Source organism: Gymnoscopelus microlampas (assembly GCF_963454915.1).
Source record: "Gymnoscopelus microlampas genome assembly, chromosome: 18".
Lineage (NCBI taxonomy): Eukaryota > Metazoa > Chordata > Actinopteri > Myctophiformes > Myctophidae > Gymnoscopelus > Gymnoscopelus microlampas.
In genome coordinates this window covers 25345882-25369836 of record NC_139955.1, presented here as the reverse complement: position 1 = coordinate 25369836, position 23955 = coordinate 25345882, and the positions used below count along the sequence as shown (strand labels likewise).

Here is a 23955-nt window from a genome sequence, read left to right as displayed (position 1 = left end):
TTGCCAGGTTTTGTGAGAGAACCAACCAGGTCTACGAAAACAAGCCCAAAAGAAGCAATTTAGGCCACATGAGCGCTTTAAACATAGGCCGATCTACAAGTAGATCTGCTATTTTCTAAAACTCTTGCAATAAAATGTGGAATATTTTGAATATTATTTCGAAACATATAAACAACACAAATGCTCCCTGGCACAAAACATTTTCATGAAAATATTTGAGAACCACTGGGTTTAAATAATATTTTTTTGGGGAGGCAAGCCTTAATAAGCAACTACACTTTAGAAGCAAGCCCAAAAAACTGCAACCCGCAACTAACCAAAATTTACAAGCGACTTGACAGAAAAACAAGGCCAAAGTTGCTTATAATACGCGGACATGGCAACCCTATCGCTGTTCTCTGGGCTCGACTAAAGTGTCTGTGCGGAGATGTGAAAGTCCCATTGATTGATCTTCACTACGCTCCCCGCTGACTAGAGAACTGGAGAAAAACACTCCATTTCTAATGAGTGTACGAGGGGGGCTATGTATGTTGGACGAACACTGTGTACTTTAAATAGAAGGTATTTAATTGCTCATTTCGACTTTATTTTGACGTGAGCGCCGCTTAATTTCGTGACTATCTTTGTTTTGAGCGAAATGTACTCGCTGTAATGTCGCCAGGGCTGGACTTGTTTTCCCTGCCGTCCGCCTGCAGCTTCCTGTTGTTAGCAGTGAGCTAGTAGCTACCACCACCACACTACTAACGGTACTATCAGCAGTCCACTGCCTATAGGATCTTTACTGGTAATCTACTTAGGGACTTGGGTTAATGAGAGTGTTTGTTTTCTGGATAGCTATCTAGTTTAGCTTGTCCTGTGTGTAGTTTGCCAGCAGCAGTCGACACAGGTTTTTTTTTTAGCCATCTTGCTGGCTCGAGTTGTGCTGCTGTGTTGAAGGGAGTTATTTTTTTTTGTTTTGTTTTTTAAGTAGGGAATCTTGGGCTTTCGTGTATTTCACTTAGCTTGTACACCACACTATGCCATTATTTGTTCACTCGTGCAGGGGAAACATCTAACGTTACTGGAGCAACACGCGAGAGAAAAACTACTTTATTGAACCGTGGGAAAGAAAGCCAAGCCACTGGGCTCTGCTCTGAAAGGACAATAGAGAACCTGAGACCTGCTGCTCAGCTGTTGTTCTGGCAACCACCGACGTTGATGAGTTTAAAGTACATAGCCAGCATAAAACGCTGCTTTGATTGGGAAATCATTGTACATGTCGCATATGATTATAACGTTTATTATATATTTACGCCAGGGGAAATAGTAATCCCCCTTTTACCGAGGATTGACGTGAACCTCCCCCTGGTTGCGAAGCGGTCGATGCAGATGGCTGTGCGACAGGAGAAGGCTGCGCTGTTCTGAATCTGAAGAGATCATCCATCCCATATCACAACTAAACCACTTTAAATGCCAAAGAAGACACTAAGAAAAATAAGCCGATAGAGCGGGTGGGAGGGTAAAAAGACTCGAGACGCGGAGATTCTGCTCGACGAGAGAGACATTCCTCACGGTACTACCAAGCCTGCCTTCATTAGGTCCAGCCACCACCGCCCTCCTCAGCCATGGACCCCCCGAGGACTCGATCGCGGTCACGGTCTGGCTTTTACCATTTTAGCGTGAACGGCAGTGGTGGAGGCAACGGCACGAACGCCGTCGGTAACGGGAACATGATGAGCGCCAGCGGAGGGGTGAACTACCCGCAGCAGCAGCAGGGCAACCCCGGGTGGGCGCCGCACCACGGAGGTCGGAGCTACCCGGAGAGCCAGCAGCAGCATAGCCAGGGGAGCTACCTGCCGGCCGGGGCACAGCGGCACTCCTCGCACGGAGCTCACAGACACCCTGGAGCCGGTAAGCAAACAGGGCCCGATGCCTCACTTATACTAATCTAGAGATTCGCCATCACAAAATGCACACACACACAGCCCTCGGGGGATGGAAGCAGACCGTTGGCGGTTTAACAGCCATTTAGACAATGTAAATAAAAAGGCTGGGTCCTGTCTCTGCCAGCTGTTGGTCGAACAGCCAGGCGTCAGGTGTTGTAGTGCCCTTTTTTTTAAAGGCAGGTAACTTGCATTATTACCCATGTGTAGTAGCTAATATTTATAACTGTGTACTACAATTTGTAGATGTGAAAATGCACAGTGCAGGTGGTCCCTCCCCAGTATTCTCCGATATAGGTGCTGAGGACTGCAAATGTTATTACTGAAGTAGTCCTGGTATTGCAAAAATAAATAAATAACATAAACAAGTGTGTAGTTGGCAATTGCAATGAAACGGCTGGACACTCTAAACATTTGGCTATAGAATAGGTGTCTAATGTCAATAGCTGCCATTATAAACTCGGGTGACTTAATTGCAGCCTTGCTCACCAGAATATCTTAATATCTATAATGTTACACAAACATGTCTGTAAATTTGAAGATTAGGTAAAGCTATTATAAAATCTCATAGTGAGCTGATTGCTTATTGCTGTGTATAGCAGACTGGATAAGCACATAAATGCTTAAATTGTAGAGTGACTTAAAAAGTACAGGAGTGTTTTCCATGTTTTCAAATGATCTTATATTAAAATTGTCTTAAAGGGGTATTTCACTTTAAAATAAAATAAAATTACTAAAATGACTTAAAAATATATAAAAAATCACGGCCCCATGTCCTAATGCCTGAGGGTGCCATGGTTTTTCTATTACTCCTTTCATTTATTTGGTCAGCTCCATATATGGGCACAAAAGGGGGCATGCCCATATTTTGGCATATATTGATGACATCAGCGATCTCCATATGTGGGCATAAAAGGGACAAGGACTGACAGATGCAGAGAGATCTCTCTATGGGCATATTGGTTGGGCAGTGCGATGTAGGTGTAAGTAGCGCCCCAAACTCTAGTTCCACAAAAAAAAACAGTCACCACTCTAAAACCTTTTATATGGTGATATGATTCCGTATCGAGAAGGATTTTCTAGGAATAAGCATTAAATATATTGTTTATTGGTTGTTTATTTACTTAATACTTTAATGCTGTCAAGTCAACTGTATCACTGTCCAGTAGTAGTGTTCATCAAGTCATACATGGCTAACTTCTGGAAAAACACTGAAGAACCATGCTATTATACCAGAGTAGAATTCCCCCAAAGGCAAAAGCAAAAACCCCTCTGCTAAGAATGAATGAATGAATAGTCTTTTAATGGAGCCATCTCTTGTAATAGCGACGCTGCTGCCATCCAGACCGAAAATAACCCACATACAGGGAATACACACATTCAGCACATACACATGCATGCACACACACACTGCACAGTAAAATCCTTTGGGCTAATTTAACTGGACTCATTTTTTACAGTCCCAGAGTTAAATTGACACTGAGGATTTTGCTGTGCGGGTGTCCAAACTGAGACAGAGATTTGTGTGTATGACAGTATCACTTAAAAGCAGCGTCTTCCAACTGTGTGATCTTCTACAGATTCCTCTTCTCCAAACCCTGTGTGTACACGTGTGTCTTAATATGTTAATATGTTAGATTTAGGCGTGCATGTGGGATATGGGTGTGCCTATTTTAATGCATTAGATTTCCTGTCTGTGTCCTTGTTTATGTTTGTGCAGCTCAGCATTTTATGCCTTTAAACATCACAGAGGAATGTGCCAGCACTGTATTTGAAGATGCTGAAAATGTCCCCTCATCTTCAGCTCTGTTACCTACTTTTATTTCTCTCTACTGCTCAGCCCTTCCCTTCACAGCATAAACAAACCCTGTGGCATGTTTTTAACTAGCCTAGCTGTAACAGTAATAGTAATGTTTCCATTTGGCATGAATAGCTTAGCACTTGGCAGTTAGGCCTAATTATTTTGGGCAACTACTACTGACTTATTTGTACTGTGCTGGTACCGTGTTTGTATTGTGTGTTTATATCTATGGACCACTGAACAAATAGCTGTTATAATTCTAGCAGCTAATGGGGATCTGAATAAACTAAACCTTGAGTACAACTACTACACACACACACACACACACACACACACACAGGTGTCTGAGGTCCAGCACCCCTCAATCTGATAACGGAGGAGCAAAGATAAGGCTACCAGTATATCTACACTGTTCTTCCCTGCCTGAGCTTCAGATAGCCAGTCAGACAGCTTAAGTGACATATCCACGATATCCACAAACTACTTCGCAAAGTTGTTCTTCGAATCTTGTTGTTGTCATGTTGGTGTTCAGTTACTTGAAGAACCTTTTTCTCACTACTGTTCCTATAGTTGACAAAGGTCGCCACGGGTACTTTTGGCGAACGTATGGTGAATGCACGTCGGGTTGAGTTCAGTCGGCAAATTTGTCTCCCTTCCGCTCCTGTTATCTGCCCATGGGTCTTACGGACACTATGTATGGGCCTTAATCAGTCAGCCAGCCCTGCGTGCCCTCTCTGTTCTCTGCAGCCACTAGCTGGTTGTCTTTGAGCTGTCATTCTCTGCAGACCTCACAGGGCTCCGGAGTGGTGTCACAAAGAGAAGAAAGGCTTGGAGCACTCAGATCTGTTGTTTTTGAGGAAGGGGTAGAAAGTCAAAGAACTGGGTGGGTTTTTGGAGTTTTAAGTTTTCATCAATGTTTAAAAGGCAACTCTGTCTGCTGAATCAAGGATATTCCTCTTGAGCTGTGTGCCTGTTGCATGCAGTAGTGCACACTTAGACTGGCAAACTGGGACAGGATTGCATGTTTTTAAGATAATTCTACGGCATTATTGTATTATAAGGGGCTGTGAATTTGTGAAAGGTGTTAGATGTTTTGTTCACAACTCTTTCACGGCTTTCAGCACTTGAGAAGATTACAATTTCCCAGCTATCTCTGGACTGTTTGTCTCTGTTTATGATGCCATGGAGAGAAATAGAAAAGCTTGCAGAGAAAAGGGGTGATTTGCAATGGGGGCCATGAGCTGGCTTCAACTTTGTGGGGATGAGCCTTAGCTTGCTGAACCAAAGAGATGCCCCAAAGGGGTAAATGTGCTTGACAAAGAGGTAACTGTGTGTATGTGCACGCACAAGTCGGTATGAGCAGCATGTAGCGAGTGCATTGCCAAAGAGGACGTGGTTTTCATGTGAGATCAGAGGGAATGATTTGTGTGTGAGAGCTGGAGAAGATGAGTCTAGGGTAGGGTGACATCTTCCAGAGATGACTTCCTCTCTTGTCTGCTCGTCTGAAGCAGGAAGTTCAAAAGGCCTACATCAAGCCAGACTCAAGTTGAGAATGGGGGGGCACTGGACACCGCCATAATTAGCATTGTGGTCTGAACACAAGCCCACCTTTTTGTTATTGCTGTAGAAGCGTGGCCTTTTTCTAGTTAAAATTGGAGGCTTAGTGTATAGTGTGGGGCAGGCCACCTAACCTTTCATTGTATAACATAACATAGGCATTTATTGGCAAAATCATCCCCAAACATACGTTTGTGTGTGTGTAGGCATATTATTGCTGTTTTGTTGCTGTTTGCCTGTCCATTACAGTACATGTGTCTTGTGATGTTTTTGTTTTGCTGAGCCCAGTCTGAAAGGATGCTGTTATTTTCTCTGTGGCCTGCAGGGGGAGTACTCCACTTCCACCCAGATAATGTGTGTAACGAGGATCGGGACAAGGTAAGGATGTAACTGGCTCTGCTTTGTGACCTGGTGTTTTCTCAAGCTGTATTTTAGTTCTCACCAAGACTAAATTGGCTGTATAGATAGTTGGTCATACTTTGTTTTCGTCTTCATTCATGTTTCCACACAGATGGAAGACAGTCCAAGTCCAAAAAGGCAACGTCTTTCTCAGCAGTCCATGTTAGACCTAAGCTCTGGGCCTCCTTCTACTCCCTCCTCTCCCATTCGCCCATGGGAACTGCCCCCCAGTCGTAGGCCACACCCTCACTACATGCCAGAGAGATGTCACACACCTGTTCGTAACCGTCGCAGGTAACTGTGTGTGTGTGTGTGTGTGTGTGTGTGGGGGGGGGGCATCATTCTATAGATTATGAAGGTATTTTCCTAGTCACCAAATCAACAAAGAAATACTCAAGTGTCTTTGAAATACTCACTTTGGTATGGATGTAAACGCACTCAGTGATGCATAGGCATGTCATGTGTGGATCATTAACGTTAACTCATTTGCTGTTGATCAGTTTGTGTTTCATTCCCCATTTTCCCCCTACTGTAGTCCTCCAATGAGACGCCAACGTGGCCGCAGAGACCGCCTGACCCGTCACCACCACCATCCCCACAACAACCACCACCACTACAACAACAACAACAGTGGCCACCACCACCACCTCAACCCGCACCACCACCACCATCACCACCTACATCCTCACCACGGCCCGTCCTCCGGCCACCAGGACGAGAACTACCATCACCAGGCTCCTCCCCAGAGCTACCCCCCCTACAGCCAGCAGTCTACCCGGGGGCCGGGGCCTCCCGGCCCCGAAGAGCGCCCCGGCTACCACCCGCCAAACCTCTCCCCCAGGCCCCTCCACCAACCCCCAAACCTGTCCCCCAGACTGCTGCATCCAGCGGCCCATCCACAGCATCCTCACCCATCTCACCCTCACCCGCCCCAGCAACAGACCAGCATGGTGCTAGACCTTCACGAGCAGGTCAGTACAACTAGACAGGATGAAGCCATGTCACTGTATGTTTATGAATAAGAATTGAATTGACTATACAATATAGCCTATATTTGAAGATTATGCAACTTACATTGTCCCATGCGTGTGGCATGGCCATTGAATTAAGCATCTCATTGGATATGTTTTAACCTCAACTCATTTATTTATTTAGGGTTCAGCTCCAGTGTCATACTCAGTCTCTCCTCCGGGGGCGCCGCCCGGCCTACCGCCTCGCTCTGCACCACAGCAGCTCCCAGCATGCTCAGTGGTCTTCAGTGGACAACACTACCCAGTGTGCAGTGTCCCTCCCCCTGTGAGTTCTGTGTATGAAAGACTCTCAGTCCATACCAAACAGAGTTGATTGTCTTCTTTATTATTTAAGAATTATTAGTCCTTTACTGTCTTACATATCACTTAAGCACTTGGTTTGAAGGGATCTTGCATTTGCATTTTCTTCTTTTTGATGATAATGGTATCTGTATTTAACCCATTAAGACCTGGGGCCGATTCTACAAAATGTCAGATGACAGTTTTTTGAAAAAAAACGCATGTTGCTATGTCAGTGGTGCTCAAACCTTTTCATGGCAAGGACCCCCAAAATGATATGTATTTGGCCGTGGACCCCCATCTCAAAATATTTTGTTCCAGGGACCCCCAGAACCAAAGATTTTAGTTACAAATGTTCGCTTTAAAAATGTATATTCAAAGATTTGCACAAATTGTCAAGATTTTTCAAAAATAGCAGATCTACAAGCTCGTAGCGCGGCACTCGCGCTATGAGCTTGTAGATCTGCTATTTTTGAATAGCCAAAGAAATCTTAAAATGACACAGATGCGTTCCAGGTCTTAACGGGTTAAAGGTTCAGGACACCCACCCCTATATGGAGAAAGATGCGAATTCTGATATGAACGTTTTTAAACCAGCAGTTGAGGGTGAAAGACTGAGCAACTACAGGGCCTATAACTACCTAAAATATATCAATGTTTTACAAACAACCTGCCAGAGACGAACGACCACTGTTTCTGTGCTGTTCTGTCTGTTGAGCTACTCCGCTCCTTGGCAGAGGCAGCTGTTGGCCTCCGTGGTTCGAAGCAGAGCTCTGACTCGCTTTGAAGTCGGTTTTGCAACCCTGCTGATTTATAGCGCCGTTACTGCTGCTCTGCCTAGATTACGCTTCTCTGTTCAAACGCAAGATGTCATAAATTCGAGGAGTCTCTTTGTAGCCTACCAGCCTATGGTTTTAGCACGAACTGCTACAATCAGGAAATGTGAGTGATGTATGCAGCGCTGCTGACAAAGCCAGCTTGTCGGACCCTGTAAGAATGGTGAAACCACGCCCCATCAATAAAAACATGAATATTAATTCAATATTTCTACGTCACTGCGGACGGTGGTTCAGAGTGAGCCAAATGGTAATGAGTTGCGCCAAATTCTTTTCAGCCCAGGAACAGGAAAACTGCAGATTTAGCTCCAAAAGTAGCAGCAAGCTACCTATGCACAAAACTATGAAGACATTTTCTTAGAATATTGTTCCCTGTCACAAGCAACTAATTTATATCTGTTAACATAAAAAGTGGTTTTGGGTGTCCTGACCCCTTTTTTAATTGTGACATGCACATGATATTCAGTACATAAAACATTATGCTAAAATGTTTCCCTCCCTGTTCTTGTGATCTTCCCCTCAGGTTCTGCAGACCTGCTCTGTGCAGCACCTGCCCATGCCCTACCCCTTCCCCTCACTGCTCTCCAGTGACCCGGCCTTCCTCCTGCCTCCACACCTCCCCCATCCTCCCCCTCACCTCTCCCACCACCCGGCTCACCTCCCACAGCCTGGACAGTTTGGCCACTATCCTACACAGCAGGCTCGCTCGGTGAGTAAAGGGATGCACATAAAGCCTGACTTGCATTTAGTTGTGCGCCAGTATCGCGCACTGAAAATGACAGAACTAAAAGTTAGATCTGCTATTTTTGGTGCACAGAGTAAAAAAAAAAAAAAAATCTTAACCAATAATGAGGTGCCCATAATAGGGACGCCGCTATGAAAGTGATCCTTTGTGCATAAGACTTCCTCCACACCTTATTTGTTGCGTGATTTGCAGAATTGCATTTTATTCCCTTCACTGTACACAGGAGAGACTGGGGTGTGTGCCACCCTGGGTGACATCATAAAACAATAACGGTCCTTTCTGTCCTCTCCTGTATCCCTGAATGCCCCCCCACACCAGCCATTACAGAGGATAGAGAATGATGTGGAGCTGCTAGGAGAGCACCTGTCTTTGGGGGCAGGGCTCCACTACCCCCCAACCGCCCACCCAGCCCTCACCCCACACTCCACACAGCTTCACTTCCTCTCCCATGATCCTCTACCACAGGAGTTCTTTGGTGTGGTGAGTGACCGTATTTTGTTTTCTCTAGGATGTTGGGTCTCTGATTATGGGTAGTGATGCATTCTTTTCACCTTCTTAAAACGGAGAACATGTTTTTAAAATGTACCTGCCAAGTTTAGTGAACCGATCTAATTATTTTTCATCAGTCCTATCCAAACTTCATGCCTCGGCGGATCCCAGGGCGCCGTTACCGCTCACAGCAACCACTGCCACCTTCGCCTTACCACCCCAGCTTCCTGCCTTACTTCCTGTAAGTAGATTACTGGTTTGAAAATTGTCTTACAAAGACAATAGTTAACAACAACAACAACCTAGATGTACCAAAGATAAAATGAGTTGTCTTTCTTCTATATACTACGTCCCACAATGTTTCTAGTTGTGTGACCAATAAACAGTGTCTCACTCTATACAGTTTGTTAACTTATCGCTTGGGTAAATGCAATTTCATAACTTCCACTTGTTAAACTTTCCCTCAGTTCAATGCTGCCAGTCCAGCCCACAGGTCCAGCGATCAGTCTAGAGCTTGATGTGGACGATGGAGAGGTGGAAAATTATGAGGTTTGACCTGTTAATCTATGTGTGTCCCACTCTTTTTCCTATTTGTGCATTGAAGACAGAAATCTGAGCCTTGTTATTTTGTTACATGTCATACAGGCTCTCTTAAACCTGGCTGAGCGCCTGGGAGAGGCCAAACTCAGAGGCCTGACCAAGGGAGACATTGAACAGCTGCCTTCCTATCGGTTCAATCCCAATAACCACCAGTCAGAACAAACACTGTGAGTACTGCTTTATTGGAATTAGGTATAAATCCCATATTGGTACATAAGTTGCCTGAGCTGCTTTTAGTGGGAATGTAGAAACGGGATTGCCGATATGGCTTAGCTTGGTGGACTTCCATTTAGACTGACACCACGCAGTAATTTGGGGGGAAAACGTGATGTAGTAGTTATTGGAACATCTGGTTTAGGGCTGCAGATGGCTAAAATAATTAGGATTATTTCATGATTACAATTAACTAGTACTTCTTGGGAACTTGGTGATCAAAAGTTACTTTTTGTATCTTGTGTTAGCATCTTGTACTTTAAAGGACAGCATGTAAAAGAAAATATTTGAAATGAAAATGAAGTGTTGCTTTGTCTATATGATGATTCTACAGTGAGCATTGACTTAAACATAAACTACTATAATCAGTCATTCACAAAACATGATTATGCATGTAGCTTTAGCCATTCTATCTTGCACTAAGATTACTTTTGTATCTTGCAGGTGCGTGGTGTGTATGAGTGACTTTGAGTCTCGCCAGCTCCTGAGAGTCCTGCCCTGTAGCCATGAGTTCCATGGCAAATGTGTCGACAAGTGGCTCAGGGTGAGTTCATTCAGGTGGCCACGGTGTAGTCTGCTGACTTACGCCTGCTCTCTGTAATTCTTAATTCAGGCTTCAGTCAAGGTTGAGACATATCAAGCATTTGACTCCTCTACACTTTTTTGACCGCAAGGTCAAAACATAATGAAGTCTTTTTTTCTTCTTCTCTATTCAGATATTAATATATATATCACAGTGTGAAACCCAATCGTATCAAAACACAGTTGACTGCTATTTATATTATTATATCACTACATCATGTTATATCATTGACTTAAATAGAGCTATATCCACAAGGATAGGATGATTACAAAAGGTTATGTCTGTATCAGAAATGACTTTCGACAGGTGGAAAACTATTTAAACTGGCAGAGTGATGCATCACTTTACCTGGGTTATGTACTATGTTAAAGTGTTTGTCTAGTTTTAATTGAATGTTGACATGAAATAATAACCTGCTGGTGTTTCAGTAGTGCAAGCGTGAAAATAAAATAAAGTAGTAGCGACGCTGCTCGATGCTCGTTGAGACTAGGATCAAGATACCAAGGATTCGTCAGTGATGTCACAGGATTGTTGACTCAACTTTTCTGTGTTGAAAACTCAACGTTGCCTGCGTATATTTGTACAATCCATAAACTAAGAATTTCCGGCCGCCTTCTCACGGCCCTGTGGTACGTGTCCCACGGACCGGCACCCGTCCGCGGCCCGATGGTTGGGAACCTCTGGATTAGAGAACACATTTCATTTCTCTTCAACAGTTTGACTTACTCTCGCAGCTTTTTGCCTTGATTGAAGCCACACAATATGAAGGATGTAAGAGTCCTGGGATTCACCACAGAGAAAGTTTATAATAACCCCTCCTGAAGCCCAGAATGACAATGGATAATAAGCCCTGGGAATAATGCCTTGACACACTTGATTATCCACTGAAAATGCTGTTGGAATATAGCTATTGTTCACAAATTACATTAACGTGGCACTTCATGATAGGACACTGAATGGTAGTTATTTTAATCACAGCTTAATTAAATGATGTGCGAGTTGGGTGCTAAGCTTTTCCCCAATGCTCAGCGAGGGATACCACTGGAAAAATTGTTAGAGCAGTTGTTTTATTCACTTAGAGTAATTAGTTTTATGGGACTTTGGAATCACAAATAAGCACTACAATAAAATACCCAATGAGCTAAATACTGTAGTGAAAATATGAATAAGGGAATCGATAACTATTTTGTGTTATCAGCTAAATGCCCATAACATTTTTGACTGCAATACTATTGCACCGTAGGAGGATTGGAAGTTCTCTCTCGTGCCACTGAAGCAATGAATTGACTAGCCCCCCCCATATTGCAACTGTGAAAATGTGCCTAACATGAAGCCTCCTCCTGTGCTCTATCCATCTCTTCAGGCTAACAGGACGTGTCCCATCTGCCGAGCCGACGCCTCGGAGGTCCAGAGAGATTCAGAGTGACCACAAAGGGGATTATTGTAGACACTCCTTACTGTCCGTCAAACTGTTCTAGCACTGCCCCCCCGTGTTAACACGCATGAGGACATGCGCAGATTGCGCACGCACACACTCTTTCATCCAGTAGCACTTTTTCCCCCTCCCTCCTTCCCGTTGTCATTAATTCTCTTAATTCTAGTATTGCCTCATCTGTGTATTCCTCTTTTATTTCTTCCATATATGCTTTCTGTCATGCCCGTTTTTTTTCTTCTGTGAACCCCCCCTCAAAGCCCTCCTTACATCTCCCCTCAGCTCTGAATGTCCCTCAGATTGACCCACCCTCTGACATAGACGTGTGTGTGTGTGTGTGTGTGTGTGTGTGTGTGTGTGTGTGTGTGTGTGTGTGTGTGTGTGTGTGTGTGTGTGTGTGTGTGTGTGTGTGTGTGTGTGTGTGCAGGCATTGTTTACGTAACCCTGGGCTTCGGTACATGCCTACGGTATGACTGTGTATGTGTGCGAGAGTGATCAATCTGTGCTGTCCCAGAGCATGCCTGAGTTTCTGTTATGTATCAGACAAGAGTAATGAATGTCTGACTTTTTGTTCTCATGGGTGACTGATTGTACTTACTGTTTGTACATGTATGCACTGTATGTATGTATGCCTAATATGTGTGTGTGTGTGTATATATGTAATACACTTTTCTCCTTTTTAATTTAGTTTATGACACTAAGGCTCCATGCTGCCGCTTGGAGGCCTGATCAATCTGTTTCCGTTTTAATTGATCATTTATTAGTATTATTACTGATTGACCATTATTATAAGCAATTGTTTTTCCTGCCTGGCAGTTACCTCATCATTCCGTTTTTGATTATCATTTACGACAGCACGCTTCACTGTACAACTTTGAAGTTAAGCGCATTATATATTTTTATTTCCTTTACTGTTTTATCAAAGATGAGTTTGTCTGTGACTTTGCAGTGGCACATGTGTTCTATACATATATCTATACATATATATCTATATATATATATACTGTATAAATATATGAATATCTGTATACCAAATAAAAGGCTTGATATGAACTTTCTAAAAACAGCTTTTTGTACAGTTTTTTTCAAAAGAGTTTAATTGTTGGATGTGTTAGAGTGGTGGGTCGTTAATATTAAACATGATATTGCACACGTTTTCACTGCCTTCCTGTTGTATTTTGTTTTGTGGAATTTGGGTTTTGAGCTGCAATACCACCAAGCTACCGTTAGGTGGAGTTACTGTACAAATCTATTTTAGATCCGTTTTAAATGGACCGAAATATTGTAGATCTAATCCACCTAATAACATGCATTCATGAAGAGAATGTGTTTAACATTAGGTGTTTAACATTAGGCCTATGTGGTAAATCTATAGTTCAGTGTGGATGTTTGAGGGGAACAAATAATTAATAAAAATGGCTTTATTGGAATTCATATCAAAATTAACCATAACAGCGCTTGGGTTACGCAGAGGTAAACTGTCTTTTCCACCACCGTGGAGAGTAGACTGGGATTGAATCCTCCGCTGTGACTTCGGCTTGGCTGGGCGTCCACACGTGTATAATGGCAATGTTTGCTGGAGGGAGCCTGGACGGGGAGGGCAATCCGTTGCCTCACCAGTAGCTCCTACGGGTCACAGTGGCACTATTGTTTTTTTCCCCAGGATAGCTGTGAAAGACTTCAGCTGAGATGGCCTGTTATTGGCTGAGATGGGGGGGGGGGGATGGTCGGAAGCTTCATGTGATAACCTGTTCCTCCACCATGGCTTGCCAACTCAGCCGGTGTGCTTGTTGATGTGCAACGCCATCAGCTGTTTGTAGACACCCGCTTGCCAAACGGTTCGCAGGCATGGCAACAGCGAGGCCTCGAGGCTCATGATGCGTGCCTGAATGAAGTTGTGCATTTGTTGTGAAACATCATGGCACATATGTAGGATGTTGACGAACACAAGCACTCTTCTTGCCCAGCCATCCTCAGAAAAACAATGGCCTACAGGTTAGCAGGGAATGTTGAACTGAAGAGTAGGGTGTTCTTCCGCTCATGCAACATGCTCCTGGTAAAGTTCCTCACTAGCAGATGAACCAGTAAAGGTGAAGGGGGAAAACAGCAGTGTGGGAAATTAAAAAGTAACTACCGGTAGTCTACCGGTATGAATATTAAAGCCTAACAACCAAATATCTAATGATCTAAATGAAAACAAAAACAATTTAAGCAAATTTCTGGTACATTCTTTTCTCTTTAATGTAGCCATACTTGCTTTCAAAGCCATTTGCTGTGCCGACTGTCAGACATGTAGTAGCACATGCTTGTTCCCCCTTGCTGCCTACCTCCCCATATTCCTTCTAAGTGCATGTCTGTTTCTGGCTGTGTGCAAGGCACTGTTTCCCTAGCAGTACACATCTGCTTTCCTACCACCACCTGTGTGTTGCCAAGTCTTATGTCAACAACAGATATAATGTGTGTGATGGGATGGTTATCTATAGTGGGACTGGTCTTACTTTGAGATAGCACATAATTAGCCAACTCGAATACCCTACAGTACATTAGGGGTCTTCAACAGGGGACCCTTAGGGGGTCCTCAGAGTTATACAGAACTTGAGGCAAAACAATAGCAGCTCTACAAGCTTACAATGCCTCTACAAGCTTGGAGATTGGCTATTTTCTGCAAAAAGGTTTAGTGTAGAGGGAAAAAAGAGCTGATCAAGTAGAGAGTGAAAGGTCAAGTTCACTTTGTGTTGAGGCTTTAAGTGGTTAAATGTCTGAAAAATACACTTTAACATGAATCCAACATGATAGTTCTGTCAAACATGTCTATGAAGCAATCTATGAAATCTATGAAAAAGATGAATCTGCAACACAATTTTATACAATATGTAGTGGGGCGGTCTCTGCTTCATCTCTCTCTCAGCTAAGGGGTCCTTGGCCTGACAAACCTTGAAGACCCCGGCCCTACATGGACACAATTTGTATTCCTCTGCCGGTGACAGACGTGGTCGATGGTATAATGTTTTCGGGTAGTACAATATACAAAGTGAAGATTTTGATGGTCAAAGATCACGGTCACTGTGAGTGTGACCACTGGAGGGTATAATGTCATTACATCTGGCACAAATGTCCACTTGGACTCAAGGATGAACTGATTGGAATTTGGAGGTCAAAGTTCAAGGACACTCTACCATCTTCACCATCTATGTAGTCATTTAGGTTACAGAAGCTGTCACTTTGATCATCAACTTCATGTTCAAATGTGTTTACCTGTAGTCTACAGGTAAACACATGATCTACAGGCTGTAGATCATATGTCACACCAAACAAAAATGGTGCTAAATAGTGCTGAAAGTGGTTCTTTGAATCGTGATTATGTTCTACCAGACTCAGGTTCTGGCCGCTACGCTACCCTCACACCTACGTGGCATATGTCTGAGTCTGTGCTCAGGAATGTGTCAAAAACAAAACAAATCTCCAGGAATTCAAGGCTTCATGGAGTGTGTAATTGATAGAAAATAAGTATTTTTTGGGTGAGCTATTCTTTTAAGTGTCTTGTTCAGGGACACTTTGACACATTGTTGAGGCCTGGGATCGAACCAGGGATTTATGGCTTGACAGGTAGGCTCTCTAACCATTCAGCCATGGCCACATCATCAGCAGTGATTCTAAGGCAGTTGTACTCAGTAACAGTAAAGGGGCTAGCATGTGAGATAAATCAGTGATTTATAAACCGGTTGTTAAGGGTTCAAAACTCCTAAAGAACTTTTTCACTCTCCATCTAAATTCTAAAAGGTGGGTTAAGTATCACATTCTTAGCTAATTATTACATTCCCAGTTGCATCTTCCATGCCAGCTATAATTGTAAAAAGACTATACTAAGTCAGAGTCAAGTTTTACAAAATGTGCTAAAGTACAGTGAATGTCTGTGCGGTTTGTCTCCATCACTGAAATTAACATTATAAATGTAAACAGACATAAAATGTCCTGTGCAGTTAGGGTGAAAAAAACTGAACCATTACACTGTCATTGTAATGACAAGACAGACCACATTTTGCTCTGTACATGGTTCTGCTCCTATTTCTCTACAATTTACAGTTTAGGCATTTAGCAGATGCTCTTAATCCAGAGCGACTCACAGTAAGCAAGGTAGTTTTCCTTAAAGTATTTTATGACCGGTAGCGGTTCCGGTAGGAGACACAAAGGAGACTCTTTGTGTCTCCTACCGGAACCGATGCCGGTCATCAAATTATTGGCTTAGGAATGCGACAAACAAAAACATATCCAGGAATTCAAGTCTCCATGGGGTGACTAATCGTTATAAAAAGCCCTTTTTTGGGGGGTGAACTATCCCTTTAACATGAATCCAACATATTGATAGAAAACATGATGAGGGAGGCAAACAGACTCTCAAAGCTCCTGCACTGTGCAGTTAGGGGGAATAAAATGGACCATTGCAACATCACCCCCCCCCCCCCCCTAATAATAATTCAAATTTGATCCCACAGGGCAAATTCCGTTTTACCCAGCTACAAATTCAGTTGCTACACACAGAGGAGCAGCTAGGAGCTCAGTGTCTTTCTCATGGACACAATCACATTGCCTAGCACAGGATTTGAACCCAGGACTTTCGTTTTTTTTAGGCAGGCTCTCTACCCATTCAGCTATGGCTACTCCTTTGAACAATACAGTGGTTTACACACTCCTTCATATCAAGGACCCCAAAATTTGATATGTATTTTGCAGAACCCTCATTTGAACAGATTTTATGCCAGGGGGGCCCAAATTCACATCTTCGTGCTCCTTTACTCTGAAGCATGTTTTGAAGACTAATATTCAGGAACTACACTTAAAAAACACTAAAAGAAGCGTGTGTGAATGTGTGGAGGTGCTGTAGGGCAGTGGATAGTCGGTAGACGCCTCTGTGGTCTCTTGGCTGCCAGAATTATTTATTTATTTCCTACAGTAGACTGCCAGACTTTTTCAATGAAAAAATAAAAGTACTCAGAGCCGAGATACAGAATTTTTAAGTTTTAAGTTAACAAGGAAGTGGATGGGAGTCTAAATCTTCAAAAAATCATATCTCCTTGGTCTTTGGGTCAAATAAAAAAATGTAAAAAAAAAATGTAAGATCTGCGTCCATGGCAGCCAATGTGTTTTATCAGGGCCACAGGTTCAAGTCCAGCCTAGGCACTGAAGTCAATACTCATCGATGTACTGTTAATAGTACAGTTAGGTCGGATAGTTCACCCCCAAAATGTTTGTGGTATCTTTAAAACCACAGACTTACAGGTTTTACTGCACTATTGAAGTTTGCCAACAACGCCATATTGTAAAGTTAGTTTGATGTTCCAGAGATGTGAATGAATGGTGAAGAATGGATGAGACATCACTCCATAGTGAGGTTCGTTGCTTCGGATTTATTTCATGGAACAAACAGAGTACAAACAGCTCTCATTGGGAGCCTCGATCAGCTCCCCTCCTCGGCCCTTCGGCCCTGACTAGCACACCCCAAGTTTACATTTTACAGTATATTTATAGTAGTGAGATCTAACAAAAGTACATGGGTGGGTGTGTCAGCCCTGTAAGGTGGGACCCCACCTTCTCTGGCTCTCCACATTTGCAACTGTAGAGAGCCAGGAAAGGAACGGTGTCAGCCTTGATCACAAATGCTAATTGTACCCCCACCCGGCCAGGCCCGCAGCCACCTACAATACACTCTTCTGTCTGCAGCTTACTTCCAACAGATGGCTTAAATGTGTACCTTATGTTAGGAAATATACAGCATGTTTTTTTTCCTATTAACAAGTAAGACGCGCGAACGCTGGAAGCGAACGCAGCTCGAAAATATTGTGTATTTACGGACTCTGTGTGTGTGTGTGTGTGTGTGTGTGTGTGTGTGTGTTTGTGTTTTGACTGTAGCTGCACTCTGGCGCCCTCTGTCGGCCGCACCCAGGCAGTGCACTGCACACAGACACACACACACACACACACACACAAGCCGAGCAGACTTTCATAGTAAGCTCCACTTGGGCGGAGGCACGCCTTCGGCGCGCCTCCTTCCGCGTTCGCAATTACCCAACCCATGGAGACTTGAATTCATGGAGATTTTTTTGTTTTGTCGCATTCCTAAACCAATAATTTGAAGACTGACGGCAGCTCCGGTAGGACACAAAGAGTCTCCTTTGAGTCTCCTATCAGAGACATTAGCATATTTCCGCTGGTTATCAAATTATTGGCTTAAGAATGCGACAAAACGTGTGTGTTTCTGGGGTGCTGCTGTCTGCTGCCCACTGTTCTTCTCTAACTAAGCTTGTTTCTTCACACTTGTGATTTATTAGTGTGGTTGCAGCCCACTTTACGTTTTGGCCTATAACTCTTGAACCGTAGGTCGTAAAATCAAAATTTCCTTTTCCCTAGATTCCTTGGGTCCCGACGCATCTCCCCATATAGGCCACGCCCATTTGCGTCAGGATAGTTTTTTTGATATTGATTTATTTGTGCATTAAATTTCCCCATCCACTTTAATGGGAATTGCAAAAACTCCCATTCAAGTATTTTTTTCTCGGAAACCGTAAGGGCTACAGTTACAAGACTTGGACTTTATTTTTCCCTGGATTCCTTCGGTCACGACGCATCTCCCCATAAAGGCCACGCCCATTTGCGTTAGGATAGATTTTCCGGCATTTTGAATTTTCTTCAAAACACACTTTTTGCTCCTTTTCCTACAATTTTTTTCCAAATCTCACACAAATCGGTACACGTGATCTATGGACCCATGCGATAAAGATATCCAAGCGGCATTTTGATAGTCCGTACCGTTCGTCCGTAAATGGCTTCCAAAGTTAGCGGGAGGGGCCGTTTGACAAAAAATGCCAAAAATCACGAACGAAACGTCCGGTCAATCCCAAATTTGAATCACATGTCAAGGGTGGTATACTAAACCAATCCCCAAAAGGATTTCCACTTTGATCCATAGGGGGCGCCACAAATGCTCAAAATGTAACCGTTTGATGCAAAAACATGATTTTTGGGGGATCAATCCTCTCAAAATTAAACGCAAGTGATCTCAGGAGTGACGTGACAATGTAATTGGCGCAGTCTCCGACGGTATTCCTCCCGGCGCATTACTCGAGTCCCGACCGGCGTCGGCGCAACCACACTTTGCAATTGCCAATTGCGACGCGTCTAGTTAGTGTGGTTGCCCTAACAGGGCAACCAGACTATTGTTATCCTCCGAGGCCATAACAGTTTATTTTGAACCGCATCTCCTCCCACAATTTATTTTTCCCAATTTAGTGCCATATGTCAAAATGACCGGCTTCACCGGGAATCGTGTGCTTGTATTTTGCTAAGAGATTGGTTTCATAGTTTAATTGATATTGATTTATTAGTGCATTAAATGTCCCCATCCACTTTAATGGGAAAATGAAAAAACTCCCATTCAAGTATTTATTTCTCAGAAAACGTAAGGGCTAGAGTTTCAAGACTTGGAGGGGTGGTTCATGATTTAGTCCAAAATTATTGAAAAAAAAATTACACCAGTCGGGCTCATGGTGGCGCTATAACAGCCCACTTTACGTTTTGGCCTATAACTCTTGAACCGTAGGTCGTAAATTAAAAATATTTTTTCCCTAGATTCCTTGGGTCATGACGCATTTGTGTCAGGATCGATTTTCCGCCATTTTTAATTTTCATCAAAACACACTTTTAGCTCCTCCTCCCACATATTTTGTCCAAATGTTTTATGTCAAAAATCGGTACACATGATCTCTGGGCCCATGCGATAAACATATCCAAACGGCATTTTGCCGTTCGTCCGTAAATGGCTTCCAAAGTTAGTGGGAGGGGCCTGTTTTACCAAAAATGCCAGAAATCACGAACGAAACGTCCGGTGAATCCCAAATTTGAATCACATGTTGAGGATGGTTTACTCAACAAATCCCCTATGGGTCATTTTGACCCATAGGGGGCGCCACAAATGCACAAAATGTAACCGAGGCAAAAACATGATTTTTGGGGGGATCAGTCCTCTCAAAATGAAATAAAAGCGATATCAGGAGTGACGTGACAATACGTCTGTTACATTTGTGGGAGGGGCCTATTTATTTAGTGGGAGGGGCCTATTTCCTAAAATCAAAACGGCACGTATCACGAAGGCAGGATCCGATCGGCACCCGATTCGAATGGCACGTCGCACGGCCTCCGACGGTATTCCTCCCGGCGTATCCCTCGAGTCGTGATACGGTCGGCGCAACCACACTTTGCAATTTCCCAGAATTGCGACGCGTCTAGTTATGGATGCTATAAATCAGTAGAGACCCCCACATTAACGTATGCTTTATGGCCACGGACCCCTAGGGACCCCCTGGCCCAGGGGCCCCCATCTAAAAAATATTTAGTGCCAGGGACCCCCAGAAGAGAAACGTTATGTTAAGAAATTCAACATCATTCAAAATGTTCCAAACATTTTCAAGATGTTTCAAACATTTTTAAAAATATCAGATGTACAAGCTCGCTGCGCCGCCTCGAAGTGACGCGCTGTGAGCTTGTAGATCTGATATTTTTGAATGGCCAAAGTATAAAATATGGATAAAGTGGTTAAAATGATTGTGATGCTGTATTTTAAATTGAATCGATCTTTTTTTGTTTTAAAACATACTGGTTTTAAATAGACAATTTATTCAAATATGTAAATATACACGATTCACATATGCAAAGTACAAAAGTATTCACATTATAATATACTTAAGTGCTGAAAGTAAAAGTACTCATTTTGCAGAATATCCCATTTTTTCCAAGTTTCCAAATGTGTAAAAATGCTTTGAAAACAGCAGATCTAAGCTCACAACGCATTGTGAGCTTGTAGATTTCAAATAGCCTAAGTATGCATAAGACTGTAGTGGTTAATGCATGTTTTGTAATCATATTAAACATCTATAAAGTAACTAGTAACTAAAGCTTTCAAGTAATTGTGGTGAAGTAAAAGTACAATATTTGCCTCTGAGATGTAGTGGAGTAGAAGTAAAAGTATTGAAAATACTCAAATAAAGTACAAATACCTCAAAATTGTACGTAAGTACAGGAGTACATGTACTTAGTTACTTTACACCGCTGCTCTGCACAGGTGAAGATGATTTAGTGTTGATGAGTAAAAAGCAGTCTGTGGGGATCTATTCACTCTGCAGGATGAAGATCCGGTCAGAAAACGCAAATGGTTTGTCCATGTGACGTTCGTTTGAACGTGTTCAACGCACCGGATCCAGTAGGCGGGGCTTTAAACCGGATGTGAATATGTATTTAAAATAGACGCAAGCGCACTACGTCTGCTTACAAACATTTTAGCTTGCACCACGTCGCGCCGCTCTGCTGAAGGTAATGTTTGATTTATATCTAAAGTTTAAACACTCACTGTGTGGGGGTTTGTAGATCTAACCCTGCCATATGTTCATGTGTGTTTATAAATCTACTTTAGTCTTGGATCAAGACGGCCCGTCAGGGATTGTATTATTTATGGTGATCGAGTCTGATGTTTGTTGGTAGTTTTAAACGGATCATAAATCCTCATAAATGAACCCAATCCAACATATAAAGTGTTTAAACACAAAGACACGGATGTTACCCGTCCATACGGGTCTGTTGTGTTCCGTAATATTACGTAGAGTTTAATAAAGACGCGTCTTAGTCCCGTGTGCGTCTGAACGCCGTTCTAGTTCCACATTTACATGGACATTTACCTGCTGCAACAGCCACTTTACCAAATAGTTTGTGGTTCTGTGTTTAAGGCTCGTGCGTCTATACTTATGTATGCATTGTAAATATAAAGTGATTATCTTAAAGCCACAGATGTTATCCGTACATACGGGGTGTTGGTGTTCAGTTAATGTTCAGTATAGATTAATAAAGAAGTGTTTTAATCCCCTCTGTGGATGAACGTCATTGTATTTCCTGGATTACATGGGGTGTAATACCGGCGTTCACCTGCAACAGCGCCACTTACACCCATTGAATGATATATACAGTGATGTTCAGACAGACCAGATTGAAACATTTATTTATCGAATAATGCGGAATATTACCGAACATAAAGGGTCTGTATGGTGGGATAACATCTGTGGCTTTGGGATAAACACGTTATATTTAGAGTAACATACATTTAGACTTTAACATGGAACCAACTAACAAACACTATTTTTGGAGAGTGTTAAGAATGTCAAAGATAGGATAATGATAATAATGTCATTTTATTTGTACAGCACTTTTCAAATTTCATACTTTTCATGAAATATCTAGAACAAAACAAATGTAAAAGCCTAAGGATAGAGATTAAACTGAGCTAAATTGTTACATAAGATAAATAACACTCAGGCAGGATAATAAGTAATCTAAACTAAATATCGATATCAAAATCGATAAGAAATCTGAGTCTTGATCTAAGGCTAAGATGAAACTATAATATCGTCTCTATCGGGAGGAAACCATGGAATGTCCCAAACTGTTACTTTTCAGGATTAAAAAAATGGCAAAAGTAGCAGATCTACAAGCTCAAAACATGTTGCTTTGTGCCACGTTTCAAGCTTGTAGATCTGCTACTGTTGATGGTACTACTTGAAAATGTGTCCACATTTTTCAATATGTTTTTTTAAAGCGAACATTTTTAACACTAATATTTGCTTCTGGGGGGATTCTACAAATGTCTTCTAAATCAGTGGTTCTCAAACTTTTTCGTGCCAAGGACCCCCAAATAGACATTTATTAGCCCGTGGACCCCCATTTGAAAAGATAAGCCAGGGACCCCCATAATAGAAGATTTTTACGGCTCTCTAGCAGTGATTTTCAACCATTTGAAATTTCAAAGACCCCCAGTTTGACATGCATTAGGGCTACAGACCCCCATTTAATGGCATGTATGTCTCTGGGACCCCAATTCATATTGTAATATCAATGTTAATTTAACTCTGAGAGTGTACAAATGGAACCAAATGGACCCGTTAGGGTCCATTTGGTTCCATTTGTACACTCTCAGACTTTTGTACACTCTCAGAGTTACAGACCCATAAGGGTCCATTTGGTCCCTGTCCATCATTTAGCTGGGGACCCCCTGGAACCCCCTCAAGTACCCCTGGGGGTCCCCGGACCCCACTTTGAGAACCAATGTTCTAAATCATACGTTTTTTGAAAAAAACTTATGTTGCTATAATCAAACTTTTTCATGTCAAGAACAAGGACCACCCAAAATGATATGTATATTTGTTCCAGGGACCCCCCAGAAGCAAAAATTTGAGTAAAAGAAATTCAGAAATGTTCACAATTTTTCAAAAAATAGCAGATATGCAGGCTCATAGCGCCGCACTCGGTGAGCTTGTAGATCTGCAATTTTTGAATAGCCAAAGTGTAAGATAATGGTTAAAGTGTTTACACTGACGCGTTCCCGGACTTAAAGGGTTAACACTATAGCATACATGGGCAACTGGTGGCCCGGGGGCCACACGCGGCCCTCACCTTAACTTAATGCGGCCCGCAGGTTAATAGTGATATATGTTATTGATTTCAGCTGTTCCAATTCCAAACATGCAATCATGACCCGCTTTAATTACTCCAGTCTATATTATTAGTTCAATGCCTTTATATCCAATGTGTTTGTATTTAAGTTCATAAAGTTAACTTAATTATAAGCAAATCCGTTTGAAATTAAATTTTAAAAAAAACTGTCAGGATTCCAATTCCAAAATAGCTGATCTACAAGCTCAAAGCGCGTCGCATCGCGACGCGCTTTGAGCTTGTAGATCAGCTATTTTTTGCTACTTTTGTGTGACATACTAGAATGACGAATTTAATTTACAAAAAAAGTAAAAATATGGAGATAAGAGGCGTCTGCCCGACAGTAACAATAATATGCAATGTGTCCCTCTGGAGTGAGTGTGGAAATATAGTGGCCCTATACCCCATCAAAGTTGTATCACCCCTGCACTATAGCCTACTTAAAAACTGTATTTTCTATTATTATTGTTATTATACAATATATTAAATTTAATGTTGGTATATATCTGTGTCTTGCAGGTTAATCATGTGACCTTCTGCAG

General features: G+C 42.6%; 1 protein-coding gene across 1 annotated transcript; it reads left to right on the top strand.

The window, feature by feature from the left end:
- The first annotated feature begins 455 nt into the window (after positions 1 to 455).
- Positions 456 to 13043, top strand: LOC311033811 (E3 ubiquitin-protein ligase RNF38-like). Its single transcript, XM_084041480.1, has 12 exons — positions 456 to 1890; positions 5606 to 5658; positions 5792 to 5973; positions 6215 to 6650; positions 6835 to 6975; positions 8349 to 8534; positions 8889 to 9050; positions 9197 to 9300; positions 9527 to 9608; positions 9705 to 9826; positions 10317 to 10416; positions 11819 to 13043. Exons 1-12 carry the CDS (start codon positions 1605 to 1607, stop codon positions 11879 to 11881), a joined length of 1917 nt encoding a protein of 638 aa, XP_083897606.1. The 5' UTR covers positions 456 to 1604; the 3' UTR covers positions 11882 to 13043.
- The last annotated feature ends 10912 nt before the right edge of the window (positions 13044 to 23955 follow it).